Here is a 20,894-nt window from a genome sequence, read left to right as displayed (position 1 = left end):
ACAAGTTAGAGCCCATGTGAGCAGAAATAAATTACTCAATTCTTCCTCCAGGTACAACTCTGAGTCACTGCTATGTGAATGGCTTTGCAAACTGACAATAAGCTGCAGAACATTAAAAGTACGTGAAGTTTGATGGAGGAACAGGCAGAGCACTGCACTTGAGAAGGATTGGAAAATGAATAGACATAACTACCCAGGACACTAATGCAGTCTCACTGCCAGACTCACCCACCAAATAGTAGCTTGCTGCTGTTGCCCTCTAGGTACAGGAAATCTATTTCATGAAGCAAGGGGGGAACTGACAAGCAGTGCTTGGGGCACTAACAGGTTTTGTAGAAAATATAACTCTAATCTTGCTCCTGCCACTAAAATTTTCCATTGCTCTAGTTAAATCATGAAATCCACTTATGTCGCAAAATTACCTAGCAACTATTACCTGCCTCCTGAAAGCTCAGCGAGGATACACATATGGAGAGGTAGTGCTGGATTTGAGTGAGAAAGCCCATGATGTTCCTGCACTATCCTTCAAAATTATGGGGATGAGCTCCTAAGTCAGCTCCAGAAATGCCCCTGTTTCAACTAGAGGAAAACAACTGCAAACTATTGCTTACCTGCACTTGCCATGCTGAAGGCAGAGGAGGTTCAGGAGTTCATGCCAATGTGGAAGGGTGCATGACCTGCAGCCAGCTGAGGTGCTGGCCACAGAGAAGCCAGCTTTGGCTGTGCTCCTGTAATCCCCTGCCCAAGGTGACCACTGCCAACAAGAGCCCTGTGTCCTCACCTGCCCATCCTCACCTCTCCAACCGTGCAACTTAATTCCTCCTCAGCTTCCTCTCTTCTGACTCTGCAAAACCACACTAAGGAGTCCTGAAGGATTAGACTGGGGAAGAGGAAAGAGCAGAGCACACTGTTTTTCAGGGGTAGGAGGCAACATTGACTTGAAGATTGAGCAGAAGAGCACCTACTGCTGCTTTCAGGAACATAAGATAAAAGACCATGATTTTGGCACTCCTAACTTCCATGCAAAGCAGGAAGAAATGTTTTCTACTCTGCTACTCTTTTGCAGTATTCCACGGGCCATCTTAACCACATAAAACACACGCTGAAGCTTTTGAATCATAAAATATGTTTTCAACATAGTGGCCATGATAGCTGTGAAGTTAAAACCCTTAACTGCTGGCAAGCTCAACTCTTTAATTTACAGAATGTATGGCAATTGTCCTGCAATTATGGTGTGCTTGTCCCTGAGACACTGTGCTGCACACAGGCTGATGCTGTATCTGCCTCTTTGGACAATACTGCCATCAAAAGCAGTCTCTCCATTTTTACAGTCTTCATGCACAGCAATAGATTTCTCAAAACAGCTACAGTCAGTGTCAAAAAGGGCTGGGTCCAGGCCCAGCAAGAGTAAAGGTATTTGAGTAGTTCTCACCATGGTCTCATACTTACCAAGCCAGGCTTCTGCCAGTCACTGTCTTTAAAACACGGGATTTGCATCAAACCATTTACTCGTGGGAGATCAAGACATTTGGTTTGCTTGAACTTCAATACTTGCAGAGCTTGGAAAAACCAGCAGGTTGTCCGAGGAGCACAAAGTCAGGTGTTTTTCATACAAGGCTAAGTTTTGATTTTTATTCCTACTTTTAAGATCAAAATAATTTGCTCCTTTGTGGACTCCAGTTTCATGCTTTTCTCTACCCTCCCCCTGCCTTTTTTTTTTTTTGGTGAGCTGTGATATCTGGCATTATTTTTGTTTCAAAATACCTTTAATCCTGGAACATTTGCATGGGTTTCTACCAATTCACTCCCAGTGACCACATCCTCAACTGCTGACTCACACCGTGCAGTCTGCCTTATTTTATTTTTAATAAAAATAACAACTTAAAAAATTCCTACCTAAACCTCAAGGTGACTAGCATGAAAAGCAGATGTTCCATCTGGTTATGATCCCTGCAAGTGGTATTCCTGGCACTCTCCCTTCATCTGGAGGCACTGGCGAAGCCAAGCCCTTAGGGACACAAGAGGCAATAAAGGCCTGTTCCATTGAGGTAACAAGTTAATTAAAGCTAAAGTTTGCCTCAATTTATCTGTACGTCAGCACAACAAATCATACACAGGGCACCTGGAAACACACCTGGCAGGCTTCCTGCCTACTTTAATTCATATGTACTGCATCACCATTAACAGCAATAAGGACTTCTTTTGCCAAGAGGAGCATGTTTCTAAATGCTCTCAACCATGGACCGATCTGTTGATGTCCACGGTATCTGAATAAATGCAATTAATAGGAAGCAACATATGTAGGGAGCTTCCCTCCCCTGAGTACTGCGAGGTACCTACAAAAATATATAATGAAAGAAAATGGCAATTCTATGCTCAGCGGTCATTTTTATTTCTGCAACGAGACTGTGCCCAAGAAAGCTCAACAAGGTCATCCATGAAGCTTTCAGGAAGCTTTGGTAAGTGCATTTTTGTCAACCGATCCAAACACTGCAGCACACAGACTGCTCAAAGAGCTTTCCAAGATTTATTTTTTTTACACAGGAGTTGTCTAGGATGTGAAGCTGAATATCAACTGAGCAACAGACCTTCAAGTCAACCCTTGCTACTGCTTTACCAAACATAACTAATGCATTATTTTTTTATCTTGGATGGGGATTTCCCTCTAAAGACTCAACAGCTTGCCACTTCCATGTAGATGCAGCATTCCCAAAATATCTGCTTGCAACTTGATTTTCAGTCAAGTTCTGTGGAACTTTATGGTGTAGACAATGTCATTCACTGCTTCCATGAGAAAAACCCCACACCTTATTTATTTCTCTAATTGTCATTTCTATTTGCCATTTTACTCAAAGCTGTTGTAGCCATTTTCCTCCCCTGAATTCACCCACTCCTGCTGAAATGTGTTGTTTCCACAGTCTCTGTGAGCATTGCAACAAAATTATTACCCTATGCTATTGCTTTCAGTGGTGACTGGAGGCAGTCTAGGGATGTCACCAAGGCAAGAGAAAAATTAAGATAAAGAACAGGCTGGGCAAACATCTGCCAGAAATGGTGCAGGTAGGGTTGACCTCACCTCAAGGCAAGGAAGCAAGCTGAACCAGCACTCTTGCAGGCCACTCCAGAAATACCTTACGATTTGTTTAAATTAGCCTATGTTCTTGAGCATAGCAGAATGACTGTCTTCCCACAACTCTGTATGGGACACTCTACTCTGACACCACCTAAAGACAGAGACACCTCTAAATGGGGGACAACACACCAGTTCTCCAATAGTTAAGCTGAGGAGGAATCAGAAGAGCTCATACTGATGAATACAAACCCCAGAGAAATACAACAAGTCTTTAAAAATAACAAAGAGGAACTGAGTGCAGTGGAGTGCAGTGGCTGAGGTACTGTTTTGATACTGCTTTCTAGATATGTCAGATTAGAAACAATTTGATGATTGCATTTTGAGTCAGATGAAGTTCTTCTATTAATGTTAACAGGCTTTGGATGAGGCTCTAAAACTACTCAAAGAATGTCAGGAACTTGGATGTAATCCCTGTGTGCAAGTTTATTTCCACAATTTGGATTCAAAATTCAAAACTAGGACTTCTGCTTCAGACTTACGTATCACATAGAATGGTTTGGGTTGGAAAGAACCTTCAAGATCATCTAGTTCCATCCCCTCTGCCATCGGCAGGGACACCTTCCAACTAGACTAGGTTGGTCAAAGCCTCATACAGCTGGGTCTTCAACACTTCCAGGGATGGGGCATCCACAACTTCTGTGGGCAACCTGTTCCAGTAACTCACCACCCCCACAGGAAAGAATTTCTTCCTAATATCTAATCTAAACCCACACCCTTTCAGTTTCAAGCCATTCCTCCTTGTCCTATCACTACACGCCCTCGTCAAAAGTCCCTCTCCAGCTTTCCTGTAGGCCTCCTTTAGGTACTGGAATACTGCTGCTATAAATATGATTGGATGGTGATTAAAATGGCAGCAAAACCCAACTGGAATATCAGAATATTCTTCAAGAATGTCTGAAATTTCTCAACAGATGCTGACAACACCAAATCTATGCCCAAAGCTTCATCTGGCCTCTAACCCGAAATGCCCAGCTTTCAGCTGTCTTTGCAGAGGAACTCTGCATGCATCTCTCACCTAACACCAGCATCGCTAATTAGCAAAGGTAAGATTTGTAACACTGATTTCCTCTGAATTCTCAACAAATGCCGACTGTTAGTCAGGGTAGACAAACATGTAAGATGGACTAACGTTTTAAGAAGTTACAGAAAACCCTATGCCTTTAAAACCATATCAAGCCTCAGAGTACTAAGGGGCAAGAGCATGCTTGAGCTCCTCCATGACACAGGCTCAAAACTCACACGGACAAAACAAGCTGCCAGTCCTCCCTTCAGGCATCCTGCCTCCAAGCAAATGCCTGCTGTGCAATGAGATGGGCTGCAAAGCACAGACACTTGCTTCTGAGACAGCTTTATTTACACAACATGGGTTGCTAGGGGGAAAAATCAGGGTTGTTTAAACTCTCTTTATAGAACTCTTACACAATGACATAATTCCAAAATATCAACTTCTGAAATACTGTTTTTCCTCTCTCTTGACTAAATCCCACATCAATGGCTTGCTTTGGGTCTCTGTGCAACACAGTTAACAAAAGTCACTAAGAAAGCGGGAACCACGAGGAGTTCACAGAAACTACTTTTTGTCCCATGGAATCATAGAATATTCTGAGTTGGAAGGGATCCACAAGGATCATTGAGTCCAACTCCTGGCCCTGCACAGGACAACCCCAAGAATCCCACCATGTGCCTGAGAGCCTTGTCCAAACGCTTCTTGAACTCTGCCAGGCTCGGTGCTGTGACCACTTCCCTGGGGAGCCTGTTCCAGTGCCCCAACCACCCTCCAAGGTAACCCTCCATGGAGATCAAAAAAAGAGCCTGTATTTACAGTTACCCTAGTTTGCTAAATCACTCAAGCCTAAATCCCACTGTCTTTGAGAGAATTTGGCATAACTTAACCAGTTTGCTGAATATTTCCCTCCTGCTAAACCGGGACAGACGCCACTCACACTTGGCATTATTTTTTTAACGTTGTGCGTTTCAATTTGAAACTTTCTAAATAAGATTTAAGAGATGCCACAGAAGGAGAGGCAAGAAGAACAATTCAGTTTGCTCTGTAAATGTGCTCTTAAAACTTCATTGGTTTTGAGCATCCCAGGGCTCCTCTCAGCCCCTCCGCAAAACCAGACCCAAACTCTTCCTCCAGGATCCTGCAAACCCACTAGAGCTGGAAGAAGGATGACGATGGAGGAGGGATGCCCCGGGTAGCAGAGCCGGCGTCCCCGGTAACCAAACCCGCGATATTGACATGCAAATTCGGCAATGGGCCGTGACTCCCTGTGCCGGTCTGGGGGATTTACATACGTCCCAGATACGTTTGTTCCCTGATCTAAACCTATAAAGCTCTTACATGCTCAAAAGCTTGCAGGAACCTCTGAAACTTATGGACACAATCACTGGAATTTATAAGTACCGAAAATTTTTATAAAGGTATTAAAGGCAGGATGATTTCTTTAAATTACTGCAAACAATGTATCTTAAAAAGTCTTCTGTCGTATTGCTTGCATGTGGAACATTATCCTTGAACTTTCCTCTAAAGATTCCAGTGTTGCTATAATCTGTTCACAATAAGCACATTTGCTGATGTGCAGACATATAATTACAGGAAGTACAAATAAGACCCCGCTGTAAAGCATGGCACAACTGAAAATCAGAGAGGTTTATGATTCAAGTAGTTTAAAAGACTTTTTAATAGCTGATGAAGAAGATTCAGTTTGCTTTAAGAAAGTACATGCAACAATAATGTCTGCACTTAACTGCAGAAACAAAGCAACTATTCTGCTCTTAGTTGATCCATAGGCCTATCACTGAGAGGGGTTTTGAAGATGATGGGAGATCTTTCTTATGTGAAGTGCCAGAGATTGTTAAACTGTATCTCTTATTTTTTAACTGATTTCAAGTGTGGATCCTTTATGAAGACTGAGTGGAATGAGATTGACATTCTAAGGAAAAAACCCTTGTGTACTATAGCTCCTGTGCTTCTCTCCCTGTATCGGGAGTTATTGCAGATTGCTGGAGTTTTTGTCTTCATTGTGATGCAGTTTAAATATATATTATCTGTTTGAGAACTTAGAGCTGGGAGTTGGAACCCCAAATTCAAATGCTTTAACAGCTGCAATACAATGCTAAAATTGTGCCATTGCTGCAGGTTGTGAATGACACTCAAGCTCTACTATAAATTTAACTCATTCCTGTGTTTTGTTCTTTATTAATAAAACCCGTGTCATAGGTCAAGATTTTTTTCACTCTGCTCTAAATTTCATAAAACTAGGGCAACCATTTCTACTGCTCTTTCAGAACTTCCAGGGAACCAAAAAATTAGTTACTGGGAAACTTCTGCTTTGAGTTCTGCTAAACTTCTATCCCAGACAGAACAAACTCAGAGCCGTTCACAAGCTGAGCAACAGCTGAACTTTTCAGAGCCCAGACTGCAGGGGCCAGCCAAACGCTGCTGCAGGGCCCCTGTTTTCCACAAGCAATCCCTGCCACCAGCAGGCATTCCTGAGGGCTTCCAGGAGGTGATCCTTCACCCAGCAGGAGACAGCCGGGTTAGTTGCCTTGGAGCTGGGCCAGCATGCCTTACAGAGCTATCTTGTTTCAGTGGAATATTTAACTGTGCTGCAGCTTTCTACCAGAGCATTAAAATTGCCCTGCCAGCTGCTTAAGGTGGCTTCAGAAGACCGATTGCAAAATTATCATTTTCTTTCCAATGCGTTGGAAATTTCCATAAGTCAGGGAAGAGTGGTTTCTACTGCCCAGCACTTGTCCAGTAAATGCCTAATGAACTTCAGGACAAATGAAACCATAACAACTGTCCAATCTGCCTCTTGTATAATTCAGTACAGGAAACTCACACAGTAATTCCTGTACTAGCTCCAGAATAAATATCCAGTGAAAATGCCATCTGACACGGGTTATTTACATGCTGACCTGAGATTTCATCCAAATTCTGTTCTCAGCGGCTTTACTAAGTTTTACTGACCTTTTCCACAGCCTCCTGGTATGATTCCTACCGAGCTCTGTTCACTTTCAGTCCTTTTCCACAATGGTACGAGCGCACCGCCTTATACAGCTTAACCACACATATCAAAATACCCATTTCTAGCATGTTCTCCCAAAACTGAAGGTAAGTGAAAGCAGCTGTCCTCTCTACTGCATTTTGACAAAAGTTGTTCATTGTCTGTCCTTTATGTGCTTCTGACCCCGGTAACTCGCAAAGCTCCAGGTTCTACATAACTAGGAGAGCATCAGACCTCAGGTCTGGTGTCCTGAAACACTACAGTACAGTTTATGTACTACACACTGTTTTATGGGAAAAGTTCTCAGTGCAGTGTCTCCTGGGATGGACATGAAGACTTTGTGTGGCTGTGACTTCCCAGGCTCCAGAAATAGCCCAGGACAGTTCATTCTTCATTATTCTTTTAATCTGTTTTTATTGCATGTTAATACAAAAGCATAGAATTGGGTTGGACAGGACCTCTGGAAACCATCTACTCTGAACCCCTGCTCAGAGCAGCATCACCTAAAGCAGGTGTTGAATACCTCCAAGGACAGAGACTCCACAGCTTCTTTTCCTGTTCCAGTGTCTGATTTCCTTTACAGCAAAAAAAAAAAAGTTTCGCTTATATTTAAACAGAATCTCCTCTGTCTTGGCTTTTGCCCATTGCCTCCTGTCCATAGATGCCACTGAGAAGAGTTTCTCTCTTTTTTACTTACTCCCTTCTATCAGGTATTTATACACATGCATAAGATCTCCCTGAGCTTTATCCTCTCCAGGCTGGACAGTCCCACCCCTCTCACCCTCTCCTTGTGTGCCAGATGCTCCAGTTCTGTAATCATCTCCATGGTCCTTGGCAGGACTCACTCTGCTGTGTCCATGTCTCTCACCTGGGGAGCCCAGAACTCAACACGACGTTTACAGATGTCACACGTGGGCTGAGCAGAGGGGAAGGATCATCTCCCTCAGTCTGACCTAATGCAGACCAGGAGGCTGTTGGTCTTTGCTGCAAGGGCACAGTGCTGGCTCATGTTCAGCTTGTTGTCCACCAGGATACCAAGGTCCTTTCCTGCAAAGCTCCCCGAAGCTGTCTCCCATGGCATTCTTTGAAGCAGGTCCCTGAAGATGGCAAAGTCTGCTTTCCTGAAGTCCAGGGCTGAAATTTGCCTTGTTCCAAGTTAATTCCAGTCTGTTCACCACAAGGTGAACAGGCAAAAACAACTTGTGAAACTAGTTTTAAACCATCCAGCCATCTAAATACATTGATAATTCTGAACTCCAAAAGTTTACAACTTCACTGCTTTTGGAAAATCTGCCTGTAAGTACCTTGGAAGCAGAAGTCCCAAGGGAAAGTGCTGGGATTTGAGCCAAGCCACACGTGTGCCTTTTTAGAAGCCAACCTAAAATGGCAATGTAATTAACTACTTCAGAGTTCGCAAAATCACTGCGAGCCTTGCTCTGTCATTCTGTGCTCTCCCATTTCCCCATTAGAAATCCACCTTCTTCACAGCAAGTTTCAAGTCAGTGATCAAAAATCTCTGTGATCCTGAAAAATGAGAACGGAGGGACAAAAGAGAGGAGATTGAATGCCAGAAGGAATTATGAGAGATCTTGTAAGCAAGTTGATTCTTCATGTCCTTACTATATTAATGAGGTAAGAATTTTTTTCATTCAAATAAAGCAACCACAGAATAAAAGCCAGGCTACCACATCAGCATTTCCCAGGATTTATAAAACTTGGAGCAAACCGTAAATCCTGTTTGCTGCAGGATGTTAGGGCTTTGTCCATTACATTTCATAATACACACAAGTGCCACTGTTAGACACGCTCTTCTACTTGGAGAATTGATGCCAAAAATGATGCAAGGGGATTTTTAGTAGTCTATTGTCTGTGAGCTTATCCATCCAAAAAAGTCCTGCTGTGATGGAATATTCTAACAGGTAAACTGTCAAAAACTCAAAATTGCTCACCTCTGCCAGGTTCCTTTCCTTGCTGTTCTGCCTTGGGTCTCAGCAAGTGGAAGACCTGGTGTAGTGCACGAAATGGAGACAGCACCATTTCAGAATGGCCGCACGTGCTCTCGTACGCCTTCGCTCTTTTAGCCGACATCAGGAGTGACAATTGCACAACATATATCACACACTGGATTTTTACCTGCTTTAAGGATCTGGGCTGCTTGAGTGAATTTTACCACACCTTTTTTTTTTTGCAATACTGACTGAAATATTAGGTGTTCATTCAGTACTGGTTTAGACATCACTGCAAAAGTGGGGCTTTCAGCCTGCCTGAAAAGCAGCTGTTTTGATGTTTGAAAATTTAGCAACCCTAACAGCAGGACCCATGAAGGGACAGGACAAACATTGTGAAGAGTAAATATGGAATGAGCACAAGTCATTACTGCACCAGGATCAACAGGGGTGCATTAGCCCACGAACACAACTGCATTCACACAGCTGGTGAAATTTAGGCATGTCCTGGATGCCAACATGCTCTCCTTGACTGTTCCCCAATCAACATTTGATGGTGAGAATAACGCTAGCCTGCTCGATTCACAGAAGTATTGTGATGCTCAATTATTTCACTTTCTAAACCACCAAAAATTACAAGGATGGAGAGTCTAATTCACAGAGTCTGTGCACTAAGACTTACACAGAGTTGTTACAGAAATGCTACTGGTTCTATTTGAAAAATCAGGCCCTGGGCACTCTGAACCTCATTAGAAAAATGAAAAAAAATGCTTTCTAGTAAAAAAAAAATATCTCATCTCTGCATCTCTGAAGCTGGCAAAGTTAGCCTCACTGGGCTTAACTTCAAACGCTTATAACTTTGCATAATTGAAAAATATCAGAATAACATTTTTTATGCATCTTTGCACATGATCAAAAGCACGACTGTCACAAAACCAGAGACACACAGCATGTTCCAGACTCTTGGTGATATCTGGTCCCTAAAGCATTCAGTTGCTGTAAGCAACCCTTGTGGAAGGATGTCCTTAATGAATATTTTTAACTATTTTGGGTCATCTCAAATAAAAGAAGAGTTTAATTAGCAACTTCATCCTTGCTACAGACTATTTGAGTCACAAAAAAACAACAAGTAGAGCATGTATGATTTTCCACCAGACTCTATACAAATTTTTAGGATGTTTCTAAAATTGAGACCCACAGCTAACCCCAGAAAGTCTTACAGGTCTTCTTCATAAAATTTGAGCTCATTTATGCTAGCAATGTGATGGGCTCTCTCTATAGGTAAGCTCTCACCCAGCAACAGCTCAAACGACAGGAAATACATCCCAGGCATAACATCATCTTAAAATTATTAGCGAATAGGAAAGATTACAGAAGAGAAAAAAAAAAATCATGATTTTTCTAACAACTCTGGAATAACAAGATGACTGTCCAGTTTTTCCCATCTCTTCTCAGCTGGCCTCCACATGCTTTTTATTTAACTTCTTTTACCCCTCACTCCCTTGCCTCTTAGACTCTTACAGCCTCTGACTGTTTTGGGGAAGAACGCAGACCTTCCTATCTCCCAGCGAGCCCCATGAGCCTCCTCCTTCAAGCTCTCTCATGTTTCCTGGTGAGCTCTGTCTCTTCTTTCATCATCTGCCTGCAAGTCCTGCCCCAGTCTTACAGCACTGGAAAGAAATGTAATCCGACAGCATTAATAAATGATAACTGGTCCCTCCTCTCCCTTTCATCTCCTCTTCTCTGGCCGTAAGCAATCCGCCTGCTCCCAAGGCAATGCATAAGCACGGGTCAGGATGTGGTGCTTCCATGTCAAGCCCCAGGACTGACATCAGGACAGGTTGCCATCTAAGCAGGTTGGTGACCAAGCCAAAACGTTTCTCTCCTCTGCTGCCCCAACTTCCTGCCGACACCTCGAGTGGAGAACAGCTGGTGGGTCCAGCTTGAGGGACAACAGGGGCTTCCATCCATCCCAGAGGACTTCTCCAGCAGCCTCCCACACCCTCAGAGTTCAAGGCACTGCTACATTTTATCTGGAGACCCTGGATTGCTCCCACCTCCATTGTAGCTCCTGAAAAATCAGTCGCTGCTCCCTGGTCCTTCCTTGCCTGGTGCCCAAGGCTCTTCTCACAAAAGCCCATCAGATTTTGTGACTCATCCCTCACCGCAGAGTAAAGCTAAGAAAACAAGCAATGATGACAGAGAAAAGAATAATTGTCATATGAAAAAAATTTATAAGCTATTCTTCCCACCCAGGATTTCCCCCTCTCAGACATGAGAAAAGCACCAATTAAACCATTACAGCAGGCTCCCAGAGCCTCAGCAAGGGCTGAGTGTGACGGACACCAAACGCTGACTTCTGACCTGCTACAAGGGCCTGGGGAAACCCTTAGTGCTCATCTCCTTACAGTGTAGGGTCACATTTCTTGCACCAAGGAAGTTCTTTCTCCTCCCTAGTCTGACAAGATGTAGCACCGAACTCAAATACATTGGTGGGAGCGGGGAAATCCTGGTACTTGTGAACCTGAGACAGAAGAATAAATCCCTAGTGAAATCCCAACTGCTTCAGTGCCATGAGCAAGGTAGGAGCTTAAGAGAAGCACACTTGTTCAGCAACACAATGTGCAGACTTTAATCAGGACCCACGAGATGCCAAAATGCAATTCCAGTCAGAGGTGATACAGGACAGCATCTCAGTATCCCGTATTTTCTCTCTTCTAGTAGCTTGCTCCCGTTCGCTCAGCTTTTAAATCAAAAGGATGTTTTCTGACCAATGGTGCTGCAAACCACACGCTGAAAAACCAAGCCAGGTTATTTTTTGCTCTTTAAAAACAAAAACACCACCCACCAGGGATTTTGTCCAGTGGTCAAAACCACCCAGCTGCTCATTTGTGTGCACAGCTGTATACAGTTTGTACGGAGCTGTACAGCCACGGGAGCGGAAGGAACAGAGCAAAACCGAGCTGCCACAACCAGCAACAGTAAAAAGATTCTTTTTACCCTCATCTTCCCAGTAATTAAGGTAGCTTTCTTCCAGTTTTCTGGGTGATTGAACCACCCTGGAAGAACCAACCCCAACATATTTTCAACCCGTGTTTTGGGTTTACTCAGAGAGGGCCAATTTTTAAATCGCTTCTTACAAGCATTCACAACAGGCCTGGATTACCTAAGAGCAAGCCTTAGCCAAATCAGGAGGGGAGAAAAAAAAAAAAAAGCAAGGCCCATAAAATGAACTGTTGCTAAATAACATCAAATACATGTGAGGAGATTTTGATCTGCTCCTGGAAGTTCCACATGCAAACACACAAAGTGAAATAAATATGCTAAATTACCTACTGCTATTTCTTCACTCAACTGTAAGAGCTTCTGCCAGAGATACAGTTCCCGCTCATGGAACAGAAACCGCAGAGGCCCGCCTAGGGCTACTCAGGAGACAGACATGGTCCAAACCTACTGAATGCTGCTGGTTTCAATTAGGGACCAGAGCTGGTGCTTCAACTTAGTCTTATAAAAAAGAGTCTATCTGAAAAGAAGCAGCACAGTACCTACCTCCCTGTGCAGGAAATAAAAGCCTTACGTAGGAATTTAGTAATTAGCAAATCACACCATTGGTTCATCCCATCAGATAATCCACCTTTGACCAGCAGCCAACATTTAATGTTTAAAAGGCAGAAGAAAACAACCTTCAAAAGTACCTTTAGCTGTATTACTTACAGAGAAAAAAAAATAAAAGTCCTCATGACCTATGAGGCCAGCTTATGCCCTGCAGCACAAATTGTAATTACTCTTTTCTTATCATGCATAGTTGCAAGTGTTACCATTACTCATAAAATTATTCCACCCTTAAAAAAAATTCCAGCCACACCACTTGCATCACTGGCTGCTGCAGCACCAAATGAACTATGCTGAAAGTACCCAGCACATATACAATAGACTTATTTCACAAATAATGCTTTTTAAGTTCATGGTGTAACTCCCATTAAATGGTATGGTGCTGAATGAAAACCAAGAAAGAGAATGATTTCATTTCTAGAGCCACTTCTAATTCTGCTGTAGGACCTGCTTTAACCTGTCTCTCTTCATGGGGGGGGGGTGGGAAGGTATAGATATCTTACACAAGTAAATCCTATCACAAGTAAAGCTCTTCTGCCTCATCCTTTGCTGTTCCTTCCCCTTGGTCCTCCTCAGACCTCATGATACCCCTGAGCATGGAAACACACAGAGCTAGCTGCTCTGCTCCAGACAGAGATGTATCTGGGTTCAAGGGAATGTCATGCCTGTTTATGTTCCTTCCATTTTTAAAACAAAGCCACTCTGGACCATACTGGCTTCAGTCCAGTGGGAGCCCTACCACTGGCTTTTGTGGGCTTAGATCCAGCTCTCGGCCTCACTCTACTTATATTTTGATGAGCTGCAGCAAGCAAGGCAGCCAGCTTTGTTGTACAGCCAATTTTTTATCATACAGACTAGTGAGTGACTCCTGGGTCGCTTTTCCTCCTGAGTAGCCCCTGCGTGACAATTTTTGAAAGAGGTTTGCTTGTGTTTTTCAGTTTCAGGTGAAAGGTGTCCAGTTTCACTGTGGCCTTTCCAGACAACTCCAGTAACTCAGAGGAATCCAGTTATGCACATGAAAGATGTATTGGTTTGCCCATATCAAATCTCATACAGCCTGACTTTAATTAGCTCCTTATGGCCTGGTTTTGAGCTCAGAAATGCCATGGTAAATCTGGAGTAACTCCCCTGAGTAGCAGAGCCTGGGCCCTGTGGTGAAATTCTGACCTTCTTTTACACTCCTGCAAGGGCTGGCCAGTAGATGGTCATGAGAGCAGCTCCAGGCAAAACCAGACCTCCAAGGCCCCAAAGCCATCAAGTTCATCCATGTTCAAGCAGGGTACTTCCCACAGTCAGGACCTTGCTGTGGCATCCTCTCTTCCCCTCCCATAAGAACTCTTTGGGGTGAGACTTATATTTCTCAGGCAACACAGGGAAGGTCTATGAGCTCCTGGGAGCCAGTACAACCTTCCCCGGCGAGCAGAGAGGCAGCACGCAGTGACTGACACCAACTCCCTGTACAGACCTTCACATCAAAGCCTTCCTGCAGGACAGCTACTAAGTCAGGCACTGACAGGCTCTGCCAGGACAGGAAATCTGGCAAATGCCGCAGAGCACCTGGGCTGCTGAGGAGACCCTCTGCACGAGTTCCCTTCAGATGTGGACAGAGCAGACCTGGCCCTCTCAGTGCACCAGCAGAACAAAACTCAGTTTGAAGTTTTATATCAAAAAATTGGGAAAATTTTATACAGAGGAAGGAGTTGGTGTGGCATAGTGTGAGAATTTGAAACGTAAGTGCATGGTTGCAACCCTAGAAAGGAAACTTGTAAGTGCCATGGCCATGTCATGTCTTATTTATTCCAGGATCTGACCTCTCACATACATCAACATCGCTCTCCACCTTAAAGGAAGCCAGAAGGGAAAAAGACTGTAATATACAGCAAGCTGTGCAGTCCCAGGAGTTTGGCAGGAGAGAGCAAGGCTTTCAAGGTCATGAAAACATGGAGGAGAACACTATGAAAGAGCACTAAGTAGGTGAGGTCAGCAACATGCAGGTACTTGCATGCTGGGGTGGCCAGGTATGTATGAAGAGGAGTGAATGTATGGGGAGCACATCTACACGCCCAGAGAGGAGTGTGAAGCTGTGAGAGGAGGTGGGTGGACAGCCTCAGAGATGAAGGGATGGAGCCTTTTGGCAGGAGGACAGATGTTTTGCAGGGAGGAGCAGAGGGATGCGGGGCTTTGGGTGTGCCTCCATGCCAGAGCGGGTGGGGAAGCTGGGATGAAAGGAAAACTGGTGCAGCAGCATAGAGGAGCGTGTGCTGCAATCATCAACACATAGGCTGGGGTTATCCAGGTGCTGCTGACTTACCCTGGGCAGGGAGATGGTACAGAAATTGCAGCACACAGCTGTGATGTGCCTACATAGGTACAATGGTGCCTTGGGACAATTTTATGTGGGAGACAGCAGCACCTACTAGATATGTACTGTTTACTGAAGTCTCTCACCTGCGGCACTTTCACTGCATGAGTATCCTACATAGAGAGGACTGTTGGTTATCATCATGCATGAGGGAAGACAACAAGAGAAAACCTATGTTGACATGGGACCAAACCTGGAGGGAGAGGTCATTTAACAGTGCCTGAAACCACTTGCTCCTCTGGTTGACAAGTGTAGAACACGGCCTGTATCACCCACAGTGTTTTAAGACTGCACCCAAGTCCGTGATCTCATAAATCCCAGACTGTGTCTTAACATTAACCCTAATGTTAAAACATTAGAGTGTGATGAAGTGTCCCACACCCTGGCTCTATACAAAGAAAACACTGCAGCCCGCAAGGCTTTTATGCAGAACAGTAAAGCATAGTAAAGCTGGTGTCGAAGATGTGCCTCTGGCCTCTAAAACAATTCACCAAGCATTGTCAGCAGGCTGTTTAAGAGCAGCAACACACTGCTTTAGCTGCCAAACCCCTCATCTCACCTCCACACTGTGGCCTTCTCCAGTGCAGAGTGAGGAGGGAAGAGCTGCAACTAGATGTTCATTAGAGATCAGCTCCATGCAGGCCACCTTGGGTCAACGAAGTGCAAGTAAAACTGCCCTAAACTAGCCCAGCTGTCTGCCATGCAGTGGAGCTCTGCATCAAATTCCCTGGCTACCTGAAACAACACAAAGTGAAGTACAGGTGCTGCAGTTCTTCTGTTGGGAAATAATCATTCCTAACCTGGAGCAAACAGGTTTCATTAGAAGTGCTCAGCAAACACAAGGAACACGGGTGCTTTTGGAGCACAGGACACTTCAAAGGTGCTATCATGAGGCTACCTTGGTACACAATGCAAAGGTTAGACCTTTGTTGTCTTGGGAGATTCAATTGCTAGTTTCTGGACTCTGGGCTGATTTGGTAATATTTAGAGTCCACAGAGACCCTGTATATGTGGAAAATGTCTTTAGATACATATACCTGCAGAAAGTAAAGTTACAGCCATTTCTTTACAAAGCTACAGATACAGACAGTACTATCACATATCTTTTAAATAATAATAATTTTAAAAATCTGGAATGCAAAGAAACGCACACAGGAATTCGTAGTTTCATTTAAGCCATGTAGTGAAATGACAACCCCAAGCACCCACAACAGACATAGCTAGTAAAATCCTAAAGCATTAGAGAAGAATCATAGCCTAGGTGCCTGCAACTGTACAAATGTATCTACTACGTTCATGAGAAAAATCACTGAGGCCTCATCCCTCTGCCTTGTCCTCAGAGCAGCTCTGCTAGAACTGCTGAGGCGGCCAGAGCTGGACAAGGGCTGTCCTGAGTGCTTGCTACCAGCTTTTTTTTAAAAAAAGCTTTTGCTTTTTTTACCTGCTCTGGGAGACCCCCCACAGCCGTCAAGCACTGCCTGGTTTGAGGACCAGCCCAGTACATCATTCACCTGACCCGTCCTCTACCCTCAGCCAAGCAACGTATGAAACCCCACTCTCCCAAAAAAAGTTTTCCAGTAATTAAAGCCTTAAGCTGCCTTTTCATCATATCACTCAACTATTAGAGAAATACACCCAGATCTAACATCACAGGATATGGTGGCCCTGCTCAGCCTGCTAATGAACCACACAGAGGAAAGAATTCCAGGTCACCCACTTGAACCACTCCAGTTTCAGGGTCTGAGACAAGAATTATAAGCAGTCTTAAGACTTGCAGAGCTCAAGAAAGGCGTCTCTGTGGATTTCAGCAGCTTAACTTTAGGAAGAGATCTCAGTAGACCCTGTAAATACCCATCTGCAGAGGAGAGGCAGCAGAATATTCCAATGGTGGATTTTAAACAAACTGGTTGCAGAGCTAAATTTAGCACAGAGACATAGGGGCACGCTCCAAGCCACACTCCAGCCCTCCTCCCTTTGCCAAAGTTCTGGCAAAGCATGCTGTTCCCAGCTTCAGGGAAGCACCAGTCCCCTCCCAATCCCTTCTCTAGGGGACAGGGGGAGGCTCCACACTGCATGTTGCCTAAAGCACTTACTGTCACGTAGCATCTCCCCATCAGCTCTGCAGGGCCTTGGGCAGGGATGCTGACAGCCTGACTGGCACAGACAGAGAAGACAGACTCCTCCTGGACAGCCTCAGACAGCAAAGGCAGACCATTTCAAGTGGTTGTCTGGTTAGAAATTAGTATTATTGCCAGTAGTCAACACCAGAACAGAGTTCAGCAAGGGGAAGTGAACACAAAAGAACAATTTTCCCCACTTCTCAGTAAATCATGATTATTAAGGACAAGGAGGTCCCTCTCATTGTTACCAGCAAGTGCAGGAAAAAGCCACTTTTCCACTGCAGAACAGGATTCAGCTGGGGAAAGGCAAGTCCATCCTCTCAGGCTTGTGAGCTGAAGTGACACAAACACAAATGGCTTAAGCTCTTGGCCCCAGCAGTGCCAGCGCTCCACAGGATGACTCCAGCCCCAGCCCTTGTGCATTCCCTGTGCCAGAACACGGAGGCAGGAGCTACCACGAGTGTGGGGTGCCAGCATCAGGGAGAAATCTTGCACTAGAGGACTTGGTAGATCTGTGTGAAGGGGAAGGAGGAGGACACAGCCACTTTCTCCCCCAGAGTTGCAGTAAGTCTGCAGCTGGTGGTGCTTTCTTCACCTTGCTGGGCTCTAGGCAAATAAATCCTTTCCAGCAAAAACAGTAGCCCTGAACAAGTCCTCTTGCAGCTGTAGGAGGCATATTTTCCCATATATTTTATACTTTGCCTTTCTTTAACCATGCTAAAAATACCATGATGTCCTTCACACAGACAGTCCTCATTCTACCTCCCGCAGGGAAAAGGAAACTCACTTGAAAGTTTTGTTTCCTCTACTTCACCGGAATAAAATCACAGAGAGTGCTTGTGGGAGGGAGGCACCTGTGCCTGGAGCTGAGATGGGAGCAAGGATGGACCCTGCCAGTACCTCATCCCATCCAGTTCCTGGAGCTCTCTCTTTCCCGTACACCTAAGGTAAAGGAGACCTGGCAGAGGCTAGCATGGACCCTCTGTACACACCTCCAGACACAAACAGAGAGGCCACTGTCCAGGTTAGCTGGTCAAATGCATGAGACACAGCTAGTGCAGCTATCCCAGCTGCTCTCATTTCACTGCTATTTGCAGGAAAAGGGGAACTTCACCTCCCTTTCAGCAGGAACCATGAACCTGCCTTCCTCTTTCTTTTTTCTTATTCCTGCAGTTGGCTCAGCTTTCCCCAGGAGCGGTGACAGCCAACCCTTGATGGAAAAACAGAAATCTCAATGTAAATCTTGTTTACATTTACTCTGACCTTTATTAGGCTGTCAAGGGGTGCTCATTTTGCTCCACCACACCATGTTGTCCCTCAGACTGCCTCCTCCAGAGCTGTCAGGACCAATAATGTGCAAAAGCCAGGGCAGTTCTCCCTGCAATGCTCACGGTTTGCCGTTGTGCTGCCCTTGCACATACTGCAGAGGGCCTTTCCAAAGGTCTTGGACAGAAGGAATAGGGTTTAAGGTAACAAATCCTCATCTAAGCTGCACCCTTGCACCCATTTCTTGCTCTGGGTTGTGCAGTTCAGGCAAGTGCAATGCATGAGAAAGGTCAGAGGTGCGACCTGTATTCTGGGGGCCCAGACAAATTCCTGCCACTCCATTACACACAATAGCAAAATTGGTTCTCAAAAGGCAGGGCAGCAGCATGCCTGGGGAAGCCAAACCAGCAGGGCTGTACCAGCAGAGCAGGCTGAGTCCAGCAGAATAATGAAACTGCACTGAATTTGTGTGGAAATCAGTTAATACTTTTCCATTCATGGACATTAAGTATTTCAAAAGGATGAATAACAACTGTCGTCAACACCTTTGACACTGAGGCCAACTGAGACATGGGAGGCTGAAGCAGCTCGTTCTTAAGCCTCAGCTGTTCAGCAGCAGAGACAAGGATGGTGTGCATCCCTGTTTGCCAAAATCTGTGCTGTAACCACCAGACCACGGCCCCTCCTGGAGCCCACCCTGTAATAGAGAGCAAACAAGTTCTCATTTAGGGTGAGGACTATGTGGGGCAGTGAAATCTTCAGCAGCTTGTTCTGGCAGAGTGGGAGTGGTGAATACACTAGCTTTCTTAGGGCAGCCAAACCCCACATGTGCCCAGAAAACCTTTCCACAAGTGAGGACACGCCTGCAGCTCTGAAGATGTGCAGGAGCAAGAACTGGCCTCCCTGGCTGTTTATATGATATTCAAAGGGAGACCGAGAAGGAAACAGAGCTCTGAGAATCAGGATTTCCTACCGTGTCCCAAGACCATCCTGGCAATGCCCTGTGCTCCCCACTGCTTCAGCATCCTCCCAAGCACCCCCACGGCAAAGCATCCCCACCCCTCGCAAGGAGTCCTCCCGAGAAGCCAGCAGGCACGCAGGGTGCACTGTGGGGAGAGATCTGAGGCTGTTTTCCTCTCTACCTGGCCAGGCTCAGCTGGGTCAGACACAGTACTTGGCAAGAGAAGAGCTCCCAGCTAATTTTAGCCTCTGGCTCTCCACCCAGCAGCAGCTCAGCCGCTACGGAAAGCTGGGCAGCACTGAGGTGAGGGCTGGGAGGCGCTGCCTTAAAATGGCCCACGCGACCACACGCTGCCAGCTAAATATAAAACAGCGGCGGGCAGGGGGTGCCACGCTGACTTGGGCTGAAGCAAATCCCTTCCCCACTGCCAAGAGATGGAGTAAGGACAAATTGCAGCTCCCTGGGATCTGCTCCCAGACCCAGGCAGCACTCACGAGACTCTCTGCCCAGAGGAATAATTGAGGTTGTAAACTTGCAATGGGATCCCATATTTTACATATTTTTGGACAGTTCTGGAGCTGGTGCACCTCGGATGACAGTGTGGCCTGCTGAGCAAGCACCACTTTGCAAACACTGCTCATACGACAGCCTGGTCTGGCTCCTTCCCATAATGGTTCTTTCTCTACCATGTTGCCTACTACAAAATGGTTATCCAGGGATGGGATGCCTTCCCTGCTGAGCCTGCAGTGTTGGAGTCCTTCCTCTGGGAGTTGGTGCTTGGGGTGGGAGTTGAGCAGGGCGAGTTTTCCCCTGAGTCTGGATGCAAACTTGCACTGGTTCCAGCAAATAACACCTATCCCTCTGTGCAAGAGAAAAACACCCAAAAGGCATGGAAAGACAGAAAGGGAGCCATGAGGATTATGACAGGAGCAGCAAATTCAGAGTTTCTGGATTAAATGCTACCTGACTGTGGATCATAGGACTATGTGCAAACCAAGCCTCTTTTCTTTGATTTTCAGAGTACCTAGAGAAAAGGGACTTCACAGACTTTGCAAACAAAGAGGGACATGTGAAAAATTCCTGACCACATTAGCAAATCCTTTTTCTACAGAAACAACTGGCAAAGTGCTGAGCCTTTGCTAAACACCCAGGACAAAACAGGTAACCATACTCTGCAAATCCAGAGGAGCATCTGCAGCACTGAGCACAATGTTCTACAAAGGGAAACCAGATGTCTTGGCAGACACCCACTACAGTAAAAAGCCACCATGGTACTCATTTTCAAGGCACCCAACACTCATATGACACCAAATACGTTCTTAACCATCCTGGTAGAGCTGCTTATGGTCCCCACCAGCTTCTGTAATTATTATCCCTGCATTTTCCTCCACCCCTTTTAAACATAAGTTAGCAGTTTACTCTGTGCCCTCTTCTTTCCACATCTCCTCTCTTTTTGATTTCTGTTGATTCCAACCTCTCTG

General features: G+C 45.2%; 1 protein-coding gene across 1 annotated transcript in view; it reads right to left on the bottom strand.

Moving 5' to 3' along the window:
- Positions 1 to 9,234, bottom strand: part of B4GALNT3 (beta-1,4-N-acetyl-galactosaminyltransferase 3) — a 41,452-nt gene extending 32,218 nt beyond the window's left edge. Inside the window, exon 1 of the mRNA XM_027679614.1 lies at positions 9,096 to 9,234. Within this exon, the coding sequence (XP_027535415.1) occupies positions 9,096 to 9,234 (139 nt within the window). The remainder of the gene's footprint in view (positions 1 to 9,095) is intronic.
- Between the last annotated feature and the right edge of the window lie 11,660 nt (positions 9,235 to 20,894).

This window comes from Neopelma chrysocephalum, unplaced genomic scaffold, assembly GCF_003984885.1.
Source record: "Neopelma chrysocephalum unplaced genomic scaffold, ASM398488v2 Primary Assembly neopelma1_59, whole genome shotgun sequence".
NCBI classification, from domain to species: domain Eukaryota; kingdom Metazoa; phylum Chordata; class Aves; order Passeriformes; family Pipridae; genus Neopelma; species Neopelma chrysocephalum.
Note: the sequence above shows the minus strand (reverse complement) of the source record. Positions and strands in the feature narration are given on the sequence as shown.